The sequence below is a fragment of the Neophocaena asiaeorientalis genome, unplaced genomic scaffold, assembly GCF_003031525.2.
Source record: "Neophocaena asiaeorientalis asiaeorientalis breed wild unplaced genomic scaffold, Neophocaena_asiaeorientalis_V1.1 scaffold15, whole genome shotgun sequence".
Taxonomy (NCBI): Eukaryota; Metazoa; Chordata; class Mammalia; order Artiodactyla; family Phocoenidae; genus Neophocaena; species Neophocaena asiaeorientalis.
Window position 1 is genome coordinate 9758369 of NW_020185328.1, and position 22487 is coordinate 9780855.

The window sequence follows — 22487 nt, forward strand, 5'->3', positions numbered from 1 at the left end:
CTAGAGACTGTCACACAGAGTGAAGTAAGTCAGAAAGAGAAAAACAAATATTGTATATTAATGCATGTATGTGGAACCTAGAAAAATGGTACAGATGAACCGGTGTGCAGGGCAGAAGTTGAGACACAGATGTAGAGAACAAACGTATGGACACCAAGGGGGGAAAACCGCGGTGGGGTGGGGATGGTGGTGTGCTGAATTGGGCAATTGGGATTGACATGTATATACTGATGTGTATAAAACTGATGACTAATAAGAACCTGCAGTATAAAAGAACAAAAAACAAACAAAAAAAACAACTAATACTAAACTTTCTTTGGGTTTTTATATGGAAATATGTTAATATAAATGTTTCAGACATTACTTGAAATTTCTAAAATGTTATATTTTCTGGTGTAATGTTATAAGTCATAATTCTAGTTATTACTTTAAAATGTATATCTCAGAAATAACTAAATTTACTTGTCAATTGCATTATTATGAACTTTCATCAAATCTTTAACCGTGGTCATTTTTAAGTGTTTTGTCATTTACAAACAGTTCCTGGTGTACTCTGACGCTTTCACAAAAATGTTCCTATAAAAGTGTTTCAACTTCAAGGAATTCATGGAAAAGACTCTGACAAGTACAGGTTTCTGGTAACTGACTATACTGCTGAACTGAATGAATAAGCATTTTCAGAACTCTAATGGAAAAGTGATGAATTCATAAAAGTGCTAACAAAAGATCAAGATGAAAAAGAAAATTAATTACATGGGACTGAGTGAAGCGATGAGGATATTATAATTTTTGTGACTTTCTGTTTGAAAAAAAAAAAAAATCCCACAAGGACTCAGGCAAAAAATATACAAATCAATTTCCACTGCGAAGTAAAGGGGCTGTTACAGGGGAGGATTACTGAACTGAATGTCAATATTATGACATAGTAAAAAAAAAAAAAAATATATGATAGGAGGCAGGCCAAAGACTAAAAAAATATTTGGATTACATATATCTGACAAAGGACTTATACCCAGAATATATAAAGAAATCTTACAATTCAGTAAGAAAACAACCCAATTTTTAAAAAATGAGCAAAACACTTGAATAGGCACTTCATGAAACATGTATGAATGACCAATAAGTACATGAAATGATGTTCAATGTCCTTAGCAATCAGGGGTATACAAATTAAAATCATAATGAGATATTACTACATGCCTATTAGAATAGCTAAAATTAAAAAGACAATACCAAGTGTAATTAAGGATGTGGAACAACTATTTGTGGAAATGTAAATGGTACAGTGACTATAGCAAATAGTTTGGAAGTTTCTTATAAAGTTAAACATGCACTTCCATATGACGCAGCAAAACTACTCTTAGCTATATTTATTCAAGTGAAATGAAAACTTACATTTGTATGCATTTATAGTGGCTTTATTTAATTGTCAAAAACTAGGGGGCAAAAACAAATGTCCTCCAATTGGTGAGATACAGCAATAAAAGAGAACCAACTACTGACACATGTGACACCAGATATTAATCTGACATGCTTTATGGCAGTAAAAGAAGCCAGACTCAAAAGAGTACAGAATATATGATTCTATCTATATGACATTCTGGAAAACGCAAAATTGTGGGGACAGAAAACAGATCAGTGGGATATGAGGGAGAGATTGGAGAAAAGGGAGCATAAGGAAAATTTCTGTAGTGATGGATTAGCAATGGTGATGATCCAAGTGTATGCATTTGTCAGAACTATATATTAAAAATTTTACTAAACTCAAAAAAAAAAAAAAAAAGAACCACAGCTGCATACAACAACGTAAATGAATTCCAAAAACATAGTACTAGCAAGAGCAACAAAACATAACATTTAGGGATACACGTTTAGGTGATGTAACTAAGATGAAGAGCAAGAAAGTAAACTCCATAAGAGACAGGATCACTGTTAACTTTGAGGGGGAGTGAGAGGGTAGAGACTGAGAAGGGGTATAAGGGTTGGGGGACCTTCTGGGGTAACAACATTGTTCTAATTTCTCTGGTGGTTATTTGAGTAGTTGCTTTCTGATAATTCATTGTGCTATCATGTATATTTTATATACTTTTAAAAGAAAGCAACTCAGTGTAAATTATAAAACAATAAAATAATATATATATTTTTTAGAGGTAGGAAGCATTCCTGGATTCATATCTTGATTTCACCATTTGTTAGATGTGGACTTTAGGCAGGTTTCTTAAACCTTTCTCAGCCTCACTTTACTCATCTATTTAATGGGAAAATTACACCTGCCTCATAAAGCAATTATGTGAATTAAATGGGATTAATGTAATTTTTCCTTGAGGGTATCTGCATAGCTCCCAATTTCCTTTTGGAGGGTTCCTCTTATCCACATGGGATGGGTCCTCCAGTAGCTATGACTTTGTGTTAAATGACCCCACTACTGCCCAGCTGGGTCAGTACTCAAGCTGGGCTAATAAGAAGCCCTCTGGGGAGCTTAAAATGGAGAACGAGCAAGTTAATTCTGTATCTGGGCTTTATCATGAACAGAACAGATATAAATCTCCAGAACAGATATAAATTTCCAGAAGACTAGTGTGCACACATTCTATCCCCTACATTCAGAGCAGCAGAGAAAGAAAAGACGAGAACAGGGAGACAGAGGGAGTACTGCCCACATTTCTGACTGATTCCTGGTTCCTGATTCCAGTCCCTTACTGAGGCCTGCCCTTGGGTTCCATAAAACACAGAATACCTATATATAAATATCTTTAAGGAAATAACGCTCGCTTATGTTGGAGTCTACTACTTACAATCCAACCGTCCTAGATAATATGTTATATAAAGCATGAAGCACATGGAAAAGGCTCAAAATCTAATCTCTGTGACAACAACTGTCTGATCTTTGACCTCCTATATAAGGTGGGGACTTCCTTACCGAGCTCTTGAAAGAGTCCTACTGTGGTGTTCAAAATACAGACTGACCTTGTTAGCCCATTTTCACCCCTCTATCTATAAGAAATCTGTAAGAAAAGAGTCCATCCTCAAATTTCCTGCTAGATTCAAAATTTTCAGTTGCTAAAGACTGCCTAAAGAGAGAAAGAAATTCTAGTATAACAGAATAAAATTACAACAAAAAAATAGAATCAAGTGCCTCAATTTAGAGCCTAAAGCAAAAGTCAGACTAGGTAAGATGTCATCTAACAACCAAGATAAATGTTGAGCATTTACAGTTCATATTGTCCCAGATTCCATTTTTTTCTTAGGTAATGCCTACAGAATTTACACTTCTACATTTTGGTGCCTGTACTTTTACATTCTCAAGCTAAAGGCTATTTTCCCTATATATCAATAGTTAGGGTACTCTGGTATTCTGAGTAACGCTGACATGGACTTATTACTATATTCCAGAAAGTCCAACTCTTTGAGGGCAGGCTGTTTGCATATTTATCAAAAGTCAACCTATATACACTCAGATAAAGCAGTTTAGAATTAAGTTATATAAGCCAAGCTTATTGCAATCAGTCCTTATTTTACCTCATTTGTTCTTGTAAATAAATTAAAAACACAATAAGTAAAACACACGCTGAAACAACTGTTGTTACTAAGGATATGACTGTAAGGATATGACCTTACTCAATATAAGTATTTATATGACTGTACCTTACTCATATAATACGTATATGTCAGAAGACATACAAAACATCAATTATTTCATACAGCTACTTCAGTCAATTTTATGTACTAATGCTCTCCATCATATCTGACTTTAGTTTAATACACAAAATATGAAATATGGACAATCTGGACAAATGAGTTGTTATTTTCTTAATATATGTAGAAAGCAGTATTCTTAAAAGTTTAACTGCCAATTTTAATAACAGTAACTATATTGATGTTTTTAACCTAAGATCTCAAAAAATACATATACATTCAAGCCCATAATTTCCTTAATAAAATAGTTTTTTATGATAGCTGATCTCTCAAGAATATATAATACTTTTCTCTAAACAAACATCCAATTGCCATTCATATTTGCATATAAATAGCACCTATATATAATGAGATAATATTTCTATCATCCATTCCTGGAACATGTTGGAAACTTAATCTTCCTAAATTAACTGGATAACAAATATCAGTAATTATGAAACCGTCTGTAAGCAATGTTCTAAATAAAATTTATTTATAAACACTAGAGGGTGCTCTAATTCAACAATGTCTGCTCATTGCTGTACACCTGAAACTAACACATTGTTAATCAACTATACTCCAATATAAAATAACTTAAAAAACAAAAACAAAACACAGTGCCTGGTATCTGGCTTTGATGCTTAATATAATTTTCTCCTTGATTATAGATAAATGAAGATAATTATCAGCACCAACAATTTTTGCTTTCGAACTAATACATGGAGATACTTTATGAAACAAAAATTTCATCTTTCCAGAACATAAAATAAAACTTAGTAGAATTCCACTGAAATCATTTTTATTGTACAATTATTATGTATTTAATATTGTGTTAAGTGGATAGAACAGAAAATAACACAGAAGAAGTATAAAGATAGTCCTTATCTCTAAAGGAAATTAATGCAATATTCAGACGATTAAGAGAAGGTATATCTTGTATCTTACAGGCTTAACTTCAAGGGACATTACAAAATGAATTTGGTAAAAAAACATATGGTAGCTCAATTTCAGTTGCTAAGTATTAAGGTATAGTTTAGCTATTTTACAAAAGTAATTTGAAATTTTAAATAATAAATAAAAGTGATATTGTTGAAGGTATCACCTGCTGTCTCAAGAAAATATTTTCTAAGCCAACAGATACAGGAAATTGAAAAAGAAAAAATCCAAAACTTTGAATATGCATAATAGGAAATAATAATATCAATTTCAAATCTTCATAAGGAATAATTTACTGCTAGTTTTTTAATTTATTTCTAAAACATTCACAAGCTCAATCATAAATCTTTTAAATTTTCAAAATTAAAAGTACTTTATATGCCACCGTTTGACAATCCAGAAAAGTTCCCTGGAGTATGAGTTTCCAATAGACAGCATTAAACAATCCCAAATAACAAAGTTTAATGGCTAGGAAAATATACGTCTATATAGTTCAAGAAAGTGTCTATTAACTGAGACACTATTTAATCCCAACGAAGTATTGTGCCTTTAAAAATGTTTACAGAAAAGAAAACAAGCAGAACATTATAAATACTTCTAAATTCACGTACCCCAAATCAACCAGTCTCTCGCAATCTCTCTCTCTCTCACACACACACACACACACACACACACACACACGCACGCGCACACCCACGACTCACACACACACAGTCCATTCCCCAAGAGGGGAGTACTTGGCTTATACCTCTCTCTCTCATTCTCTTCCCTAATCAATAACTAAGAGTCCCCAAAGAAATCCTAAAGATAAACTTTTGAAGATTAATAGAATGTAACACTAGGCAAAAGCCAGAGATAGGACTGAACCAGGCTCACAAACCACCCAGACTCTATGAACCAAAACACGTGGCAGAGAACTAATCAGATTGCTGGAGCCCAGAGAAATTCTGAAAATGCAAGCATTGTGTTACAGTTTGAAGTATACATTTGGCACCTATATTCATTTGACACTCACTTCCCCTTTATATGTTTATCTGCCTTGCATCTACCAGATTCCTAGGGCCCTATTATACTCTAAATGCCCAGCTGCCAACTTCCCTATTCAGTGTCACGTCATTTAACACCTTCTACTGCAATAGGTGACAACCTACACATTGTTAGAGTATTAATAATGTTCGAAACATTCACATACCTGCCCCATCATGAAGGTTTTCTGAACCAGCATATATACCTCTACTGACAGAAAAGTATGGCTCTGAGACAGTCAATTGTTGTGTAAGTTTTAGTCCCTTTTTTTTTTTTGCGGTACAAGGGCTCTCACTGTTGTGGCCTCTCCCGTTGTGAAGCACAGCCTCCGGACGCGCCTGCTCAGCGGCCATGGCTCACAGGCCCAGCCACTTCACGGCATGTGGGATCTTCCCAGACCGGGGCACGAACCCGTGTCCCCTGCATCGGCAGGCGGACTCTCAACCACTGTGCCACCAGTGAAGTCCCTGTTTTAGTCCTTTTTAAACCAAGCCTGAACTCATACTTCTACAAATGTATTTTGGAGCTACAACATAACCCTAATCAAGATCTTAGCTTCCCACTGATATTTAGAGTTTCTGCCCATTAATCTGAAAAGCATAGGGGCTACATAAAGAATGGGTAGAAATGTGTGATTTTCTTTATAAATACCAATTTTCATCTCTTAATATAATGTTACATAAAAGTTTACAAATCATGAGACTAGAATACTCTATTCAAATAAAAATTTAAGATGAATACCTGCTTTCCATGATTCCTGAATCTGGCTGCAAACTAATAGTCTCTGTTGTAATTTCCACTTTCCGTACACTTCCAAAGAAATCAGTTATCAGTACATTTTTAGGATCCCTCTGAAAAAGATCAGTGCGATGTCCAGGAGTAGACACACATAGACTTTTGGGGCATACCTGAAACTGAAAAAAATATGTACAACAATAATAAATACACATGCTTACATATTCATACAACTTTTATTAAATCCATTAATACAATATAGTAGACTGTAATATATTTTCAAAGCTCTCCCAACCTAAAGAAACTACTGGCTCTAAAGATTAAAGTTTCATTGCTATCGTAATGCTTGACACTTTAAGAAGCTTTACAGACATTAGAATAGGTTATCAATAAAACAGGAAGCTGGCAAGGCAACGAAAAAACATTCACTTTTTTAAATCATTTGCTACAAAGTTTATTTTGAACACTTATTTATGAGAACTCATAGGCAACACTATGACAAGAGAATTGCTTTTTTTCTGTAACTACATCCATCTCAGTGGAATGCTCTACCAGAGCATTTTTTAAACATTTTGTAATCATGACCCTTCATTCAAACTTTAAATTCAAATAAAATATTACATAGTAGCTCAATATATAAAAAAGATGAAACCAGAGCTGCTCTGGATTGCAGGAAGTTAAGTGTAGCCTGTTCACTAGCTATCCCCCTCATCCTCCTGCTGTGAATCTACAAAAACCATTCTATAAATCAAGTAACTTTCTTAGTTTATCCATGATAAAAATTACAAACCCAAAGCACCTCATACACTATAGTGCTCCAGAGAATAGTCTGCAAACTACAACTTCACCACTACACAGATCTCGCAATATTTTTTATGTTAATCTTATTCCTGATATTCCACATCAGTGCATTACCAAGGACCTTTGCAGGACATTTGGTCCATGCCAAAAGGTCCTTGATATTTGGTCCTGTCCAAAACCATTTGGCATGAACCAAATATGCTCATGAACATTTGGACAAGACCAAATTTCAAGGACCTTTTGGCATGGGCCAAATGTCGTATGGACGTTTTGGACAGGACCAAGTGTCTGCTAACCCCAGACACATGTTCATTCACTCAGCAAAGCATAAAAAGTGTCTATTATACACACTTCATATGGTTACCTTCCATAGGGGATACAAAAATTGATGAGACTTGGGTCCTCTCCTCAAGGCTTTAAGTCTAATCAGAGATGAATAAACATAACAAGGTAGAAAAAAAAGGGACAGGCTCTAATTCAGAAAAAGATAAACTTCTTAGTGTTTGAGGATAAGAAAAAAGGAGTGGGGCGTTAGCTATTTTCTGAAGGAAAAGGAAGATTAGATTGGAAATAACGTTCCTAATAAAGGAGCAGCTGCAGAGACATGTTAAGGCAAAGAACTCAATTTGGCAGAAGCCCAGCATATATGAAGGAAACCATTACAGGCCCACTAGTAAGGACCCAGAGCCCACAGCACTTGCCCACTTGTAGGGACAAGACTATCTGCATAGGTATAATCACCAACACGACAGTAGAGATGGGGAAGGGCACAGCAACTATATATGAAACAGTGTTCCAAGCACTGTGTTAAGCAGTTTGCAGATCTTCCCATTTAAGCTTACCAATAACTTTGAGGTATACAAAAATTATTATCTCTCCTTCAAACTAAGGCTCAAAGAGATTAATTGGTCTAACATCATACTGCCTTCCAGGTTCAGGAAAGCAATAACAGGAAATACAAAGAAGAGTTCAGGATATAAATTAAGAAGCAAAGAAGGAAAAAAGGGTGGGGGAAGATCAAGGAAGTTAAATGTCAAACAAGGACAAAACAGACAGAAGGCTGAATAAACAAAATAAAAGATAAAATAAACAAGATAAAATTAAAGTTCGAGGTATATCAAAGGTATTCCTGTATGAGCAACTTGGTCAGTTTTATTAGGTACTAGCAGAAGCAAGCAAGAAAAGAAAAGCAGTTGAATGAGCTTGGCAAACACTAAATAAGTATTATATTCTTTGCTGCTAAAAACAAAAACAAAAAACTTCCACTTAAAAAAAATTGAATTATAATTGAAACAATTATATTAGTTTCAGGCGTACCACATATTGATTTGATTTTTTTTTTTTTTGCAGTACGTGTGCGTCTCACTGTTGTGGCCTCTCCCGTTGCGGAGCACAGGCTCCGGACGCGCAGGCTCAGCGGCCATGGCTCACGGGCCTAGCCTCTCCGCAGCATGTGGGATCTTCCCGGACCAGGGCAACAATCTGTGTCCCCTGCATCGGCAAGCGGACTCTCAACCACTGCGCCACCAGGGAAGCCCATGATTTTTTTATACATCACAAAATGATCACCATGACAAGTCTGCTTACAATCTGTCACCATACAAAGTTATTACAGTATTATTGGCTATATTCCCTATGCTGTACATTACTTTGCCATGACTTATTTACTTTTAACTGGAAGTTTGTACTTGTTAATCCTCTTTATCTATTTCACCTGTGTCCCCACTCACCCACCCCTCTGACAACCATTTATTTGTTCTCTGTATGTCTACTTCTGTGTTTTTTCTTTATATTCCACATATAGTTGACAGCATACAGTATTTGTCTTTCTCTGACTTATTTCACTGAGCATAATACCCTCTAGGTCCATCCATGTTGCTGCAAATGGCAGAATTTCATTCTTTTCTAAGGCTGAGTAATATTCCATTGTATATATAGCACAACTTTACACACTCATCTATTGATGGAGACTTATGGTTGCTTCCCTATCTTGGCTATTGTTAATAATGTTGCTATGAACACTGGGGTGCATGAGAGTGTTTTCCCCTATTTTATATTCTTACCTCCTTTGTTGTATATTAACTGACCATATAAGCAAGCATGCCTTTATTTCCAGGCTATCTATTCTGTTCCATTGTTCTATGTGTCTGTTTTTGTACAGTACCATATGATTATTATTTTTTTAATTTGAAAATCTAATTGGCTTTAACAGGCCAATTCATGAATCAGGCAGCATCCCATCTAGCAACTAGAAGGGTGCTCTGAGGAGTTGTACAAAATAGGTTTTATAGGAGGAAAGTTGGGGAGCTATTAGCAAAAGAAAAGATTTTGTTAGGCCAGGCTTCCTTTGGGGGGTGTAGGGGGAGGAAATGACAAGGGTTTTATCATGCAGATTGCCTCTAGGGGGATGGGGGATAGAGAGCGCCCAAAATGTTTTTTGCTTAATTCCCATAACATCCACAGATCATGGTTCCAGGTTCATAAATTTTTCATAAATTTTAAGTTGGTCATTCTCTTCATTTCATTTCTGACCTTCCAGTCTTAGGAGATCATTTGCCTGGCAGTTAGCAGCTGCACACATGAATTGAAAGCTTTTGAGAGAATATGATCCGCCAGGGGGATTATTATGATTATTATAAGCAGGATAATCCCAGTACTTGGAAGGCACTTCAGAGTCAGGTCCCCAAGACCCAAACCAATCAAAGAAAGACCTGGTTGAAGGAGTCACCCTTTTAAGCCAAGTGGTTTGCTCAGTGACTGAAATGTCAATCCTGTTGGTGGCATTGGCCGCAGTACAGACACCTCCTGGTTCAGCTAAAAGATAATCAAGGACTATGCTATAATCAAGAACAACTCTAGCCACAGAGTCTAAGGATATTTTCTGGGCAGCTAATGCTTTAGCAGTGGGTTCTGCAATACTTTCAAGAGTTAAGAAGAGGCTTCTGATCATATTCTCATTTGTATTTACTCCTAATCAGGGAAACTGACCCTGCCAAAGGAAGTGATTCCGAATTATGAATGCCTCCTGGTAGGTTCTTTCTAGAACAGTTAGGGGCACAGTTAGATTACCTAATGGGTACTGCCTGGTTATATACCAGCCATCTAGGCATTCATAGGCCCAAGGAAGAATAACCATCACTGACTAAGACAAATCCTGTCAGGGCACAAACTACTTCCACTTAGGTGGCACTGTTAATGGATTCATTTGCAAGTGTTGTTGCACTTGCCCATTCAAGCCAAGGGTCAGTCAGATTTTCTCCTAACCTGAAATAAAAAGTTGTTCTAAATTTGAGAGGTTACCCCTCTAAGCAATGGCCTGGGAGATATGGATGATGGTGTTATCTTTCCAGGTCAATTCCAGAGTAAAGGAAAGAAAGCAAAGAGGAAAAGGTTTTAGTTAAAGTATGAAGTCTTGATCCGTTATCTTGGGCAGAAGCAGTCTACATCAATATCAGCTACTTCTCTTCCTTGTCAGTTTGACTCAGGGGTCTCCAGCATTAGTACAGGACCAGATGCCAGGTGGAATCCTCCTTGGCTGTGAGATGTGCACCCAAGCCTCAAAACCTTTTAGTTTTGCAGCAGTGTCAGTGGTCAGGAACACTTGGTTAGGTCCCTTCCAATGGGGCTCAAGGGCTGCCTTTGTTCTTAATGATTCCAAATAAGAAGGGTGAGAAAAAGCTGGAAATGTTAATTGGGTAAGTCATAGTCAGATATCTGAGGAAACTAGAGGAATCTTTGACCACAAAGACAATTAACAGGACTAGAATCTAATATCTACAAAGGTGCAAACATAATTTTTCTATGATTATCCCATTTTTTTTAACCAGAGATAATCACAGTATAACTAATTTGTCTGTATTAAACTTAGCCTGATTTTTATAGAGGTACAGCAAGAATAGTGACTGACCATATAAGTTCTTTTTTAAGATTGCTTTGCTGGAACTTTGTAAGCCAAGTACCAGCTTGATTTTTCCACGTGGTTTCTTGCAGCTGTCTGGTCATGTCTGAGTCTATGTACACATTCCAGTCAAAGCCTTGGTAATATAGCCCATGTTTCTAATTGTGTCCTGTTACAAGGAACATGAAAATAAGAATATTCACTAAGAGTTTCTGAATTTGGGGGATCAGATAGGGAGAAAAAGTAAATGTTTCATCTTTGTTCACAAAGGTATATATTACCAAATTGTTGGTAGCTTAAGAGAAAAGATTTCTTTAAATCTGGAAAAAACATTAAAGAACCCGCAATATTTTAAACACAGTCATAAAAATTAAAATCATCCTTATCAGTTCATTCAGTCCCATGTTATTAATTCTTGTTCTGCTTGAATCCAGTTTTTTCCGGTAGTTCTCTCAACCTTGCCTGATGATTGAGGGTGATAGGGACAGTAATAATTCCAAGAAATTTGCAAGGTTTTCGTTAAAGACCGTATGATTTTCCCAGCAAAGTGTGTGCCTCAATCACTGGAGATTGTGGAAGGTATACCCCAGGTGGGAAACACATTTTCTAACAGTTTCTTTGCCACGGTGAGGGTACTGGCCTTGCAGCAGGGGAAGGCTTCAACCCATCTGGGAAACATACATACAATAACAAGAACATACCGATAACCCATACTAAGTGGCAAATGAATGAAGTCCAGTTGTAGGTGCTAAAGGAGACGAGAGAGAGGAGGTCTGAGACCACCTCTAGGGACAAAAATTGTTATTCTTAAATGCACTGGTGGGTGGGCAAAAGAATGCAAAAAAAGAAAAACGTTTGCCAGGAAGAACCAAACGCTGTCTAGGTTCTCCCATAGCCCTGACTGGTCATTCCGTTTACAGCCATTATTTACCCACCTTAATTTCTCTGATTCAGGAACAAACTGTTGCCATGTTACAAGGACATCAGGATGGCAAAAGTCTGGCAATGAGAGGGTCATGTTTTGCAGAAGCAGAATGGACTTCATCCACATGTGCCACCATCTTTATAAGCCTCTATTGCTGCTGCCTTTGCATGAAAGTCAGCTAGGGCAACTCCCTAATACTGAGGTTCAGTCCTTTGGTGTAAGTCTCAATTTTGATGACAGACAATATAATACACCCGGATATATCAGACTTTCAAGAATTTCATGCAATTTCTGGAACACTTATAATACATACCTATATAGACACAGCATAAAGAAGGCTTGTTCCTTCTTATTAGACAATGTTTCCCATGTAACTTAAAGTATGAAACAAGCCTAATCAGTTTAACATCTTCCTTTTTATAAGGAGAGGAAATACATCCTTTGAAATGTTCCAGGCACCCTCTGAAAAACTTGAAAGTTAATTGAGGTCAAAAGACTTCAGTTTTAGAATCTGATTTTGGGAAGTCTGTCAAAGATACCAAAAGGTTTGGACACTTGAAGAAACAGGATCACAGATCAATATGAAACAATATTGTCTACTTAGCAGATGAAAAAAATTAAGTTCTAGTTTGAAGTACACTATTGATAATAAAGCTTAATTTTTAAAACCTTTATAAACAATTCAATTTCAGCCAGCTTGATTAGACAAGGTAAAATTCTCTTTCTCAACCTTTTATATACGTTTAGTTTGTCCTTCATAACCAGAAGTTCTAGTTAAGACAAAATTATCCTCATTTCCCTTAACACAAATGCATCTTTATTCCTCATACTTTTTCTTAGCCAAAAACACATCCTGCTTTTCCCTGCCTATGGAGATGTCTCCCACATCGTTTCTAATAGCTTTACTTGCATAATTAGAATTTTTAACCTTTAAAAACCTTAATTTCTAGTGAAAATTTAGGAAGTAAACAATTGTGGACTATCTCTTACCCTAGCATTACAGCTTGGCAAACTTATAAATACTTTTTTATAATTTCTAGAAACATGTGCTTTCTCATAGAAAATTTCTCAGCATGGCACCAAACAAGTGTGAATGAATAATGTTGCCTGCCATATCAGTAAACAAAGGATGTTGCAGCCATCGAGCCACTACAGCTGCTCCCAAAGGTGCACCCTGAAGGGACTCAGGATGGGAAAGCCCAGGATACTGGCCCTAGACAGCTATGATGCATATCAAAGGAATGATTTCAATGAGCCCAGACTCTTGCATCTTCCCATACATAGATAAGTGCTAAATTCATTAATTTGAGATGTCTGGTTTTATTTAATTAACAGTAATCTTTTTTCTTTTTTCTTTTTTTTTTTGCGGTACACGGGCCTCTCACTGCTGTGGCCTCTCCCACCGCGGAGCACAGGCTCCAGACGCGCAGGCTCAGCGGCCATGGCTCACGGGCCCAGCCGCTCCGCGGCATGTGGGATCTTCCTGGACCGGGGCACGAACCCGTGTCCCCTGCATCGGCAGGCGGACTCTCAACCACTGCGCCACCAGGGAAGTCCAACAGTAATCTTTTGATATTCTGACTACCTGGTCTTCCTTGCAAAAACTCATAAAATCTGGTTCCTCCCTTACCTCTTCATAACAGTCCCTCAGAGCTATCTGAGAAGCTACATCCTGGGCTTAAGTCCTCAATTTTGTCTGCCAAACAAAACATAATTCTCAACTTTTGGTTGCACATTTTTTTCACTCGACACACGCTTACTAATAAACCCAAATTTATCTTTAGCTTCTCTATAATAAGAAACCAAAAGTAGATAAACCTATGTTCAATAATTAATGGCTCAGTATTTTTTCTTATTTGGGGAGATCTAGATATTCAATAAATTTCTAGCACTTAATCTTAGCAAAACTTTAAGGTTTCAGGTTACTGAAAAGATTTGGGAAATTAATTTGAAAAGTTCAACTAAGAACTTTTTATCCTACTTATATTTATTTAATACTTGCTCTTAACAATTATTTAGATTACTTATGAAAACTTCATCATATCCAGCTATTTTCCTTGCAAGCCTAGGTAAAATAAAAGTATTATATTTAATGCTGATAACTCTAAAGACATCTCTGCTTTAATTAAACCAACAACCTTAAACTAGCTTTTATTTACAAAAGATATCTTAGATCACATAATTTTAAAAAGCATTTCAGTTAGTTTCTGTTGTATTTCTCACAACTTTGGAATGCCCATTTTGACTCCACATTGGCTCTGTTTCTTTGACTTTAGCCTTTGCTTTTCCTTGCTTTTGTTATTATAATCATACATAATGGCCTGCCGCAGGGAACCCTACCCACCTGCGAATGGCTGCATGAAAGAAGAAATTAACACATGCCCTCCTGGAAGCTGGCCATTCCAGGAGATGTTTTTGCAAGACTGATGGCCCTTTTTACTTTACTTCCTCCCCGCCTCTCCCTCTCTATTCTGCCTTCTTACTTTACTTCCCTCTCTGATTCTATAAAAGAAACTGGCATCCAGACCCCGATAAGATGTTTTTATTGGGGACCTTAGTCCACCACCTTCTCGGTCTGCTGCCTTTCTGAATAAAGTCATATTCCTTGCCTCAACACCTTGTCTCCCGATTTATTGGCCTGTTGTGCGGTGAGCAGAGCGTGCTTGCACTCGGTAACACAATCGTTACAAGCTTGTCTTCAAACCAACTAAATAGAGCTCTTCTACAAAATAATTCTGCAGTACCATCTAGAGGTTAAAAACAAACACCACCACATATCTACAACGTACATAAGGAGATACACACAGATGCAAAGAGAGATCTCATAGTTACCAATATTTGTGGAGAAGACACTTAAGATTTTTTTTTATCTGCCAAATTTCCAAATTTTTCTTCCCTTCTTTTTTTTTTCTGTTCTGATAAGAAACAATTGCATTTCAAAGAATGGCTCTTAAGTCTCAGAGAATATAGAGATAGGAAATCTACATCACAAAGACACAGATTAAGTACAGAACAATTCTATTTCCAAAGTCCCAATATCTACAAGTATTCTGAGATGAAGAGAGGAGGTCTGGGGATTGGCAAAAAGGAATGACACCCATCTACCTATTGTTGGAATGTTTCTTTTCCTCTGGGTATATCTAGCTTCGGGTATAAGGTCTAAATTCTTACCAGACTCTGAATAATTTCAGTTCCCTAAGTGTTTAAGGGAATAATTTAGCAGTTTATCCAAAAAATCTGTATCATCAACTCTGTGCGGGGCCCATATGGGAGTTTAAGTTGATGTTGAAGAATTTACACAGAGCCTTGAAAACAATCTCTTTTCCAGTGTCCCAGCTGATAACAGCTGAAACATCGATCTCTGGGCAAGTGTTTTAATAATGAACCCCCAAGAAGGTGAAATGGGGAGGCCTAGGCATTGTTTTACATATCTTTTTTATCTTTAATTTTTCATTGGATTTTGCAACGAATCTTTTAATGAAGTTATTTTGGAATTTTGAAAGCTTTTGGAGACTTCTGCATACTAATTAAAATAGGTATTCCACTTGGTTTATTTAACTTGGGAGCCCTTGTTTTTAAGTGATCTTACCTGTTTGGAACATTCCTCATAATGGCCAATGTAATTCTAGGTTGACTTTAGTAAAACTTTGCCATTTTGTTAAATAACTGCAGCTTCCAGGATTCACAGTTCTTAAATATAAACTAAGCAGATGTGATGGAAGGCAGTGTGCTCAACTATTTGTACATAAAGGATCATGTTTCTTCTAGCTAGGCCTTTGGTTTTCTCAGTCAAACGAATACCTAAGAGGTACTTGTGGCAGGGTTGGGAATTATGTGTGTTTTACAGTGTACATTATCGCATGGAAGTTTTCTTGAGGTTGGTGAGTGACCTAGATGTCAGTCTAACCCATTCTGTGACCAACTTATCCTAACATGAGACTCTTTGGGTGGGGTGATGAGCACTCTAATAACTTTTAAACGTCTGGTACCCACCAAACTTTGCAGCTTTTCAGCTTCTGAGATTCCCATTAGCAATGGGCTTTACTTCGTGTGCACATTAACAGAAACCCATGGTAACTAAAAGAGAGAGAGAGAGAGAGAGAGAGACTGGGGAAAGGACTGAACGAGCAGACCTCAAAGAATGAGTACTGCAGACTGATTCCAAGCAAAAGGAGAACTGCAGCTATAACTTGTAGTTCTCAACAGGGAATCTGGGAAAGGATTCCAAACAAATGGGGAGGTGCATATTAAACCATCATGGTTCCAAATGTGGAGACAGAATCAAGGGACTGGAGTTTTCCACTCAAAACAATGAACTGTGGAAAGCTAATTAGATCAGGAGCTCAAACACAAAAAGAACAGAGCTCAACCAAAAGGAACTTACCAATGGCCCTTGGAAACAGCAAGAAAGACAGTGAACTGAAAAGGGTTCACAGGGTGCCATGCCTGTGTTTCCTGCTCCTTGAAAGCCATCCCAAGTTCACTTCAAATCTCATCACTGCCACCCATCCGTTAAAAAGTAAAAGTCAACCAAGTAAATTTGAAGATATATTTGGCTTTATTAGATGATTCATGAATTGGGCAGGCAGCATCCCATCTAGCAGCTAGAAGGGTGCTCCCAGTACCACACTTGTTTTGATTACTATAGCTTAGTAGCATAGTTTGAAATCAGGGCATATGATAGCTCCAGCTTTGTTCTTCTTTCTCAAGATTGCTTTAGCTATTTGGGGTCTTCAGTGCTTCCATACAAAATTTAGGATTATTTGTTCTAGTTCTATTTTAAAAAAAAGTCTTTATTATTTTGATATGGATTACATGAAATTTATAGATTGCTTTGGAAAATATGGACATTTTAGCAATATTAATTCTTCTAAATCAGAAGCATGGATTTATTCTACTTATTTGTGTCATCTTCAGTTTCTTTCATCAATGCTTAGAGTTTTCAGAATACAGGTCTTTCACCTCCTTGGTTAAATCCATCTCTAGGTATTTTATTCTTTTTTATACAATTGTAAGAGGGATTGTTTTCATCACTTCTCTTTCTGATAGTTCATTATTAGTGTACAGAAATTCAGCCAATTTTTGTATATTAATTTTGTATTTTACAACTTAACTGAATTCATTATTAGTTCTAATAGTTTTTTTGGTAGTCTTTAGGGATTTCTGTACTATGCCATCTGCAAATAGTGACAGTTTTGCTACTTCTTCCTTTCCAGTTTGGATGCCTTTTATTTCTTTTCCTGATTAATTTCTTTTTTTTTTTTTTAACATCTTTATTGGCATATAATTGCTTTACAGTGTTGTGTTAGTTTCTTCTGTAAAACAAAGTGAATCAGCTATATGCATACGTATATCCCCATATCCCCTCCCTCTTGCATCTCCCTCCCCCCCTCCTTATCCCACCCCTCTAGGTGGCCGCAAAGCACCGAGCTGATCTCCCTGTGCTATGCAGCTGTTTCCCACTAGCTATCTATTTTACATTTGGTAGTGTATATCTGTCAACGTTACTCTCTCAGTTCATCCCAACTTACCCTTCCCCCTCCCCATGTCGTCAAGTCCATTTTCTATGTCTGTGTCTTTATTCCTGTCCTGCCCCTAGGTTCATCCATTTTTTTTCAGATTCCATATAGATGTGTTAGCATACGGTATTATTTTTCTCTTTCTGACTTACTTCACTCTGTATGACAGACTAAGTCCATCCACCTCACTACAAATAACTCAGTTTTGTTTCTTTCTTGACTAATTTCTGTGGCTAAGACTTCCAACACTATGGATAAAAGTGGCAAGAGTGGGCATCCCTGTATTGTTCCTAATCTTAGAGGAAAAAGCTTTCTCAGTTTTTCACTGCTGAGTATAATGTTAGCTGTGAGTTTGTCATATATGGCCTTTATTATATTGAGGTATATTCCCTCTATACCAACTTTGTAAAGAGTTTTTATCATAAGTGGATGTTAAATTGTCAAATGCTTTTTTCTGCATCTATTGAAATGATCATATGATTTAAATCAGTCATTTTGTTAATGTGGTATATCACATTATTGATTTTCAGGTGTTAAACCAAACTTGCATCCCTGGAATGAATCCCACTTGATCATGCTGCATGATTCTTTTAATGTATTGTTGAATTTGGTTTGCTAATATTTTGTTGAGGATTTTTGCATCTATATTCATCAGGGATATTGGCCAATAATTTTCTTTTTTTGTAGCATCAATTCTTTTGTTTTGGTGTCAGGGTAATGCTAGTCTCATAAAATGACTTTGGAAGTGTTCTTTCTTTCTTCTCAAACTTAAGAAGTGTGTATTATCCAAAGTGTGTATTATTTTATTTGGAATAATTGGACAAGGATGGGTATTACCTTCTTTAAATGTTTGGCAGAATCACCTATGAAGCCACCTAGACCTGGACTTTTTGTTTGCTGGCGTTTTTTCTTTTTTTTGGATTACTGATTTAATTTCATTACTAGTAATTGGTCTCTTCAGATTTTCTAATTCCTCATGATTTAGTCTTGGAAGACTGCATGTTTCTAGGAATTTATCCAATTCTAGATTGTCTAATTTGTTGGCATATAATGTTCATAATAGTCTCTTATGATCTTTTGTATTTCTGTGATATTGACTGTAATTTCTCTTCCTTCATTTCTGATTTTACTTATTTGGGCTCATTTTTCCTTGATGAGTCTGTCTTGCTAAAGATTTGCCAATTTTGTTTATCTTTCAAGGAACCAGCTCTTAGTTTCATTGATTGTTCTATTGTCTTTTTAGCTGTTATTTCATTTACTTCTGCTCTGATCTTTATTATTTCCTTCTTTCTACTAACTTCGGGCTTTGTTTGTTCTTTTTCTAGTTCCTTTAAATGAGTTAGATGGTTAAGAGTTTTCTTGTTTCTTGAGGTAGGTCAGTATTAATATGAACTTCCCTCTTAGAAACTGCTTTCGCTAGCAGCATCCCAAAGATTTTGGAATGTTGTGTTTCCATTTGCATTTGTCTCAAGGTATTTTGTGATTTCTTTGATAACCCACTGATTGTTAAACAGCATGTTGTTTAGTCTCCACATGTTTTGTGGTTTTTTCCAGTTTTCTTTTTATAACTGATTTCTGGTTTCATACAGTTGTGATCAGAAAAGATGCTCAAATTTATTAAGACTTCTTAAATTTACTGAGACTTGGTCCGTAGCTTAACATGTGATCTATTCTGCAGAATGTTCCATGTACACTTGAATGTGTATTTTGCTGTTTTTATTTTGGATGGAATGTTCTGTATGTATCTATTTAGTCAATCTGATATAAGGTGTCTTTTAAGGCCAATGTTTCTTGTTGATTTTCTGTCTGGATGATCTATCCATTGATATTAAGTGGGGTATTAAGTCCTCTACTGTTATTGTATTACTGTCTATTTCTCCCTTTATTTCCATTACTATTTGATTTATATATTTAAGTGGTGCCATGTTGGGTGCACAAATGTTTACAAATGTTATATCCTCTTGTTGGACTGTTGGACTGACCCCTTTATATTATGTAATGCCCTTGTTACAGTATTTGTTTGGAAGTCTATTACTACCCCAGTTTCCTTTTCATTTTCATGGTATATCTTTTTCCATCCATTCACTTTCAGACTGTGAGTGTCTTAAGGTTTGAAGTGAGTGTCTTGTAAGGAGCATTGAGACGGGTCTTGTTTTTTTTAATCCATTCAGCCACCCTATGTCCTTTGATTGGAGAATTTAGTCCATTTGCATTTATAGTAATTATTGATAGGTATTTACTTACTGCCATTTTGTTAATTGTTTTCTCACTGTTTCTGTAGTTCATCCCTGTTCCTTTATTCTTCTCTTTCTTTCTTCCCTTGTTGTTTGACTGTTTTCTTTACAGTTATTTTAAATTCCTTTTTCATTTACTTTTGTGTATTTACTAAAGGTTTTTTGTTTGTGGTTACCATAGGTCACACATAACATCCTACATATATAACGATCTCCTTTAAGTTTATAGTAACTTAATTTTGGACACATTCCGAAGCTTTATATTTTACATCCCCAACACATTTTTGATAACATATTTTACATCTATTCATTTTATATATCCCTTAACTACATATTGTATTTTTAATTAATTTTATGACTTTTGTCTTTTACCCTTTGTACTGACTTTATAAATGATTAACCCACTACCTTTTTATTTACCTTTTTCAGTGAGATTTTTAATTTAATATGTTATCTTACTATTGATTAGTATCTTTTCTTTCTAGCTTAGAGAAGTCCGTTTAACATTTCTTGTAAAATTGTGATGAACTCTTTTAGTTTTGCTTATCTGGAAAACTCCTGATCTCTCCTTCAATTCTGAATGATAACCCTGCAGTTTACAGAATTCCTAGTTGGCAGTTATTCCCTTTCAAAACTTCAAAATGTAGTATGTAGTTTGATGTTATCAAATTGATAGCTTAAAGCAGTGGTTTTCAGAATTTTAGAGTTGAACCTCTTTAATAAATAGAAATCTACCTGAAAGGTTTCTATATAATAAAAGAGATCAATACAAAGCTGCTTGGTTTATGAAATACTAGAGCCCAGAACCCTATCTACTCAGGCTCCCATTCATTCCAAAGCTCCATGAAAGCAGGGACAGTATCTGCCTCTATCTCTAGAGTACAGCCAGTGCCTGTCACTTAGCAAAAACCCAAGAAATATTTGTGAATGAATTAAGATATAAATTAATGAAAAAAGAATGAAAGTCATTAATTCAAAGTAATTATCCAGTCTAGAACTGCTATTTCAAGCTTTTTATTATGCTTACTTTTGATAGCAACTTCAAAGTAGATTTATTTTAAAAGAGACAATCAGTGCGGAAAATTCAGGAAAAAAAGTTGAACTAAATTCAACAGGCCACATCAAAACATGGTACTAGAAGTTGTAGGGTGCACAAAAATATGTAAGAGGAGGCCTCTCTCCTTCAAGAACTTCCCATTAAGTGAGAAAAACATTTACACTCAATTAGTAAGTCCAAAAAAAGACAGACTGTGACAAATGGCATAAAAAAAAAAAGAAAGAAATCTCTGAGTAGCTTTACTTATTTTACATAAATTCCAACAAGACTATGAGAAGATCTCCTGGAGGAGGTAGGATCTGATTTGACTCCCAAAGAATAGGTAGAATTTCAATATGTGAATCTAAAAAAGGAGATTTCTGGTAGGGAAAAAAAAACATGAGCAAATGAATGACAATAGCAAAATACCTCAAGGAATAGCAAGTTAACTAGGCTAAGGTTTTAGGCCTCTTGTAGTAAAGAAAGAGATACTACTGTAATGGGAGATTCAAAACACTTTAAAAGGCCACCATTCAGCATATGGAAGAGTACCCTAGAAATCGAGGAATAACAGACTTCACTTATTACATTAAGGTTAGCATAGCTATTGTGCTATAATCAAATCAAGCAAATACTTACAAGATCATTCATATTAGTCTGGCTAGCTGGATTAATTTCCTCCAAAAATTCTAAGACATAAAATGTGTATCTATCCATAAGATGGACTCCAATTGCAGGATCAGGTTGATGCTATAAAAAAAAGCAAAGGAAAAAAAAGTGTATGTCTAATAGATAGGATCATCACATTACAACAAAATATTTTAAATATAATCAAAATTTCCTTCTAAGATATAAAGAATTCTAAGAATAAGAAATAACAGATATATTTATAAAGCATATAAGCGATCCTACAAATAGCTACACATTCCAAAGATAATGCCATTTACAAACGGGAAAGAAAAAATGCACTTACCGAGAGTGAATCTTCTCCCACTTGGCTACTAGCTAAAGCCATTATGTTAGGAGAATAAAATCTCTCATACATGGATGCTCCTTGACAAGTATCAATAATAAACAATAGCTCATTGTAGCTGAAAGAAAAGTGATAATATCTTTGACATGAATCATGCTGTTAAACATACATTAACATTTTACAATACTTCCCTAAGATGTTTAAGTCATATCTTAGTCATTTCATTAGCTAAAAATTTGAGATTTTTTGATAGAATTCCCAATACAAATTTAATATTAGAAATATTAAAGGTATAACCTGTCCAGGGGAACCACCTCAATAGAGTGCAGTAGTTGTGCCATAAAGTGGCTGCCCCAACTTCTTCCCCCTCCCTTATCTATGCCAGAAGATTCAGAATTCAAACACATGTTCAATTCAAAAAAACATTATCTGGCACCCACACAGTCCTAGAAACTGAGCTAGATTCAGAAAAAATATATATATGACTTAGTCACCATACTCAAAGATCTTAAAATCTAACTGGAAGACAGACACATAAACATATAACTAAATCAGAATGTGATGAGTGTTACAAATTTTATTGAAGGCCTACAATGTGCCTGACACTAAGCTGGGGATACAATAGTCCTTGCCCTCACAGAGCTTAGAGTCTAACAAAGTCAAAGTGCTCCAAGAGCACTGAGAAAGAAACAGAGGAAACTGTAAGGAAAGGCAGGTCAGGGAAAGGTG

The 22487-nt window shown here is 35.9% G+C and overlaps 1 protein-coding gene across 1 annotated transcript in view; it reads right to left on the reverse strand.

The window, feature by feature from the left end:
- The window catches only part of PIGK (phosphatidylinositol glycan anchor biosynthesis class K), a 133060-nt gene that overhangs the window by 62235 nt on the left and 48338 nt on the right, over positions 1-22487 (reverse strand). The window contains exons 7-9 of the mRNA XM_024734585.1: positions 21759-21876; positions 21425-21535; positions 6379-6551 (exon numbers count right to left, since the gene is read on the reverse strand). Of these exons, the coding sequence (XP_024590353.1) occupies positions 6379-6551; positions 21425-21535; positions 21759-21876 (402 nt within the window). The remainder of the gene's footprint in view (positions 1-6378; positions 6552-21424; positions 21536-21758; positions 21877-22487) is intronic.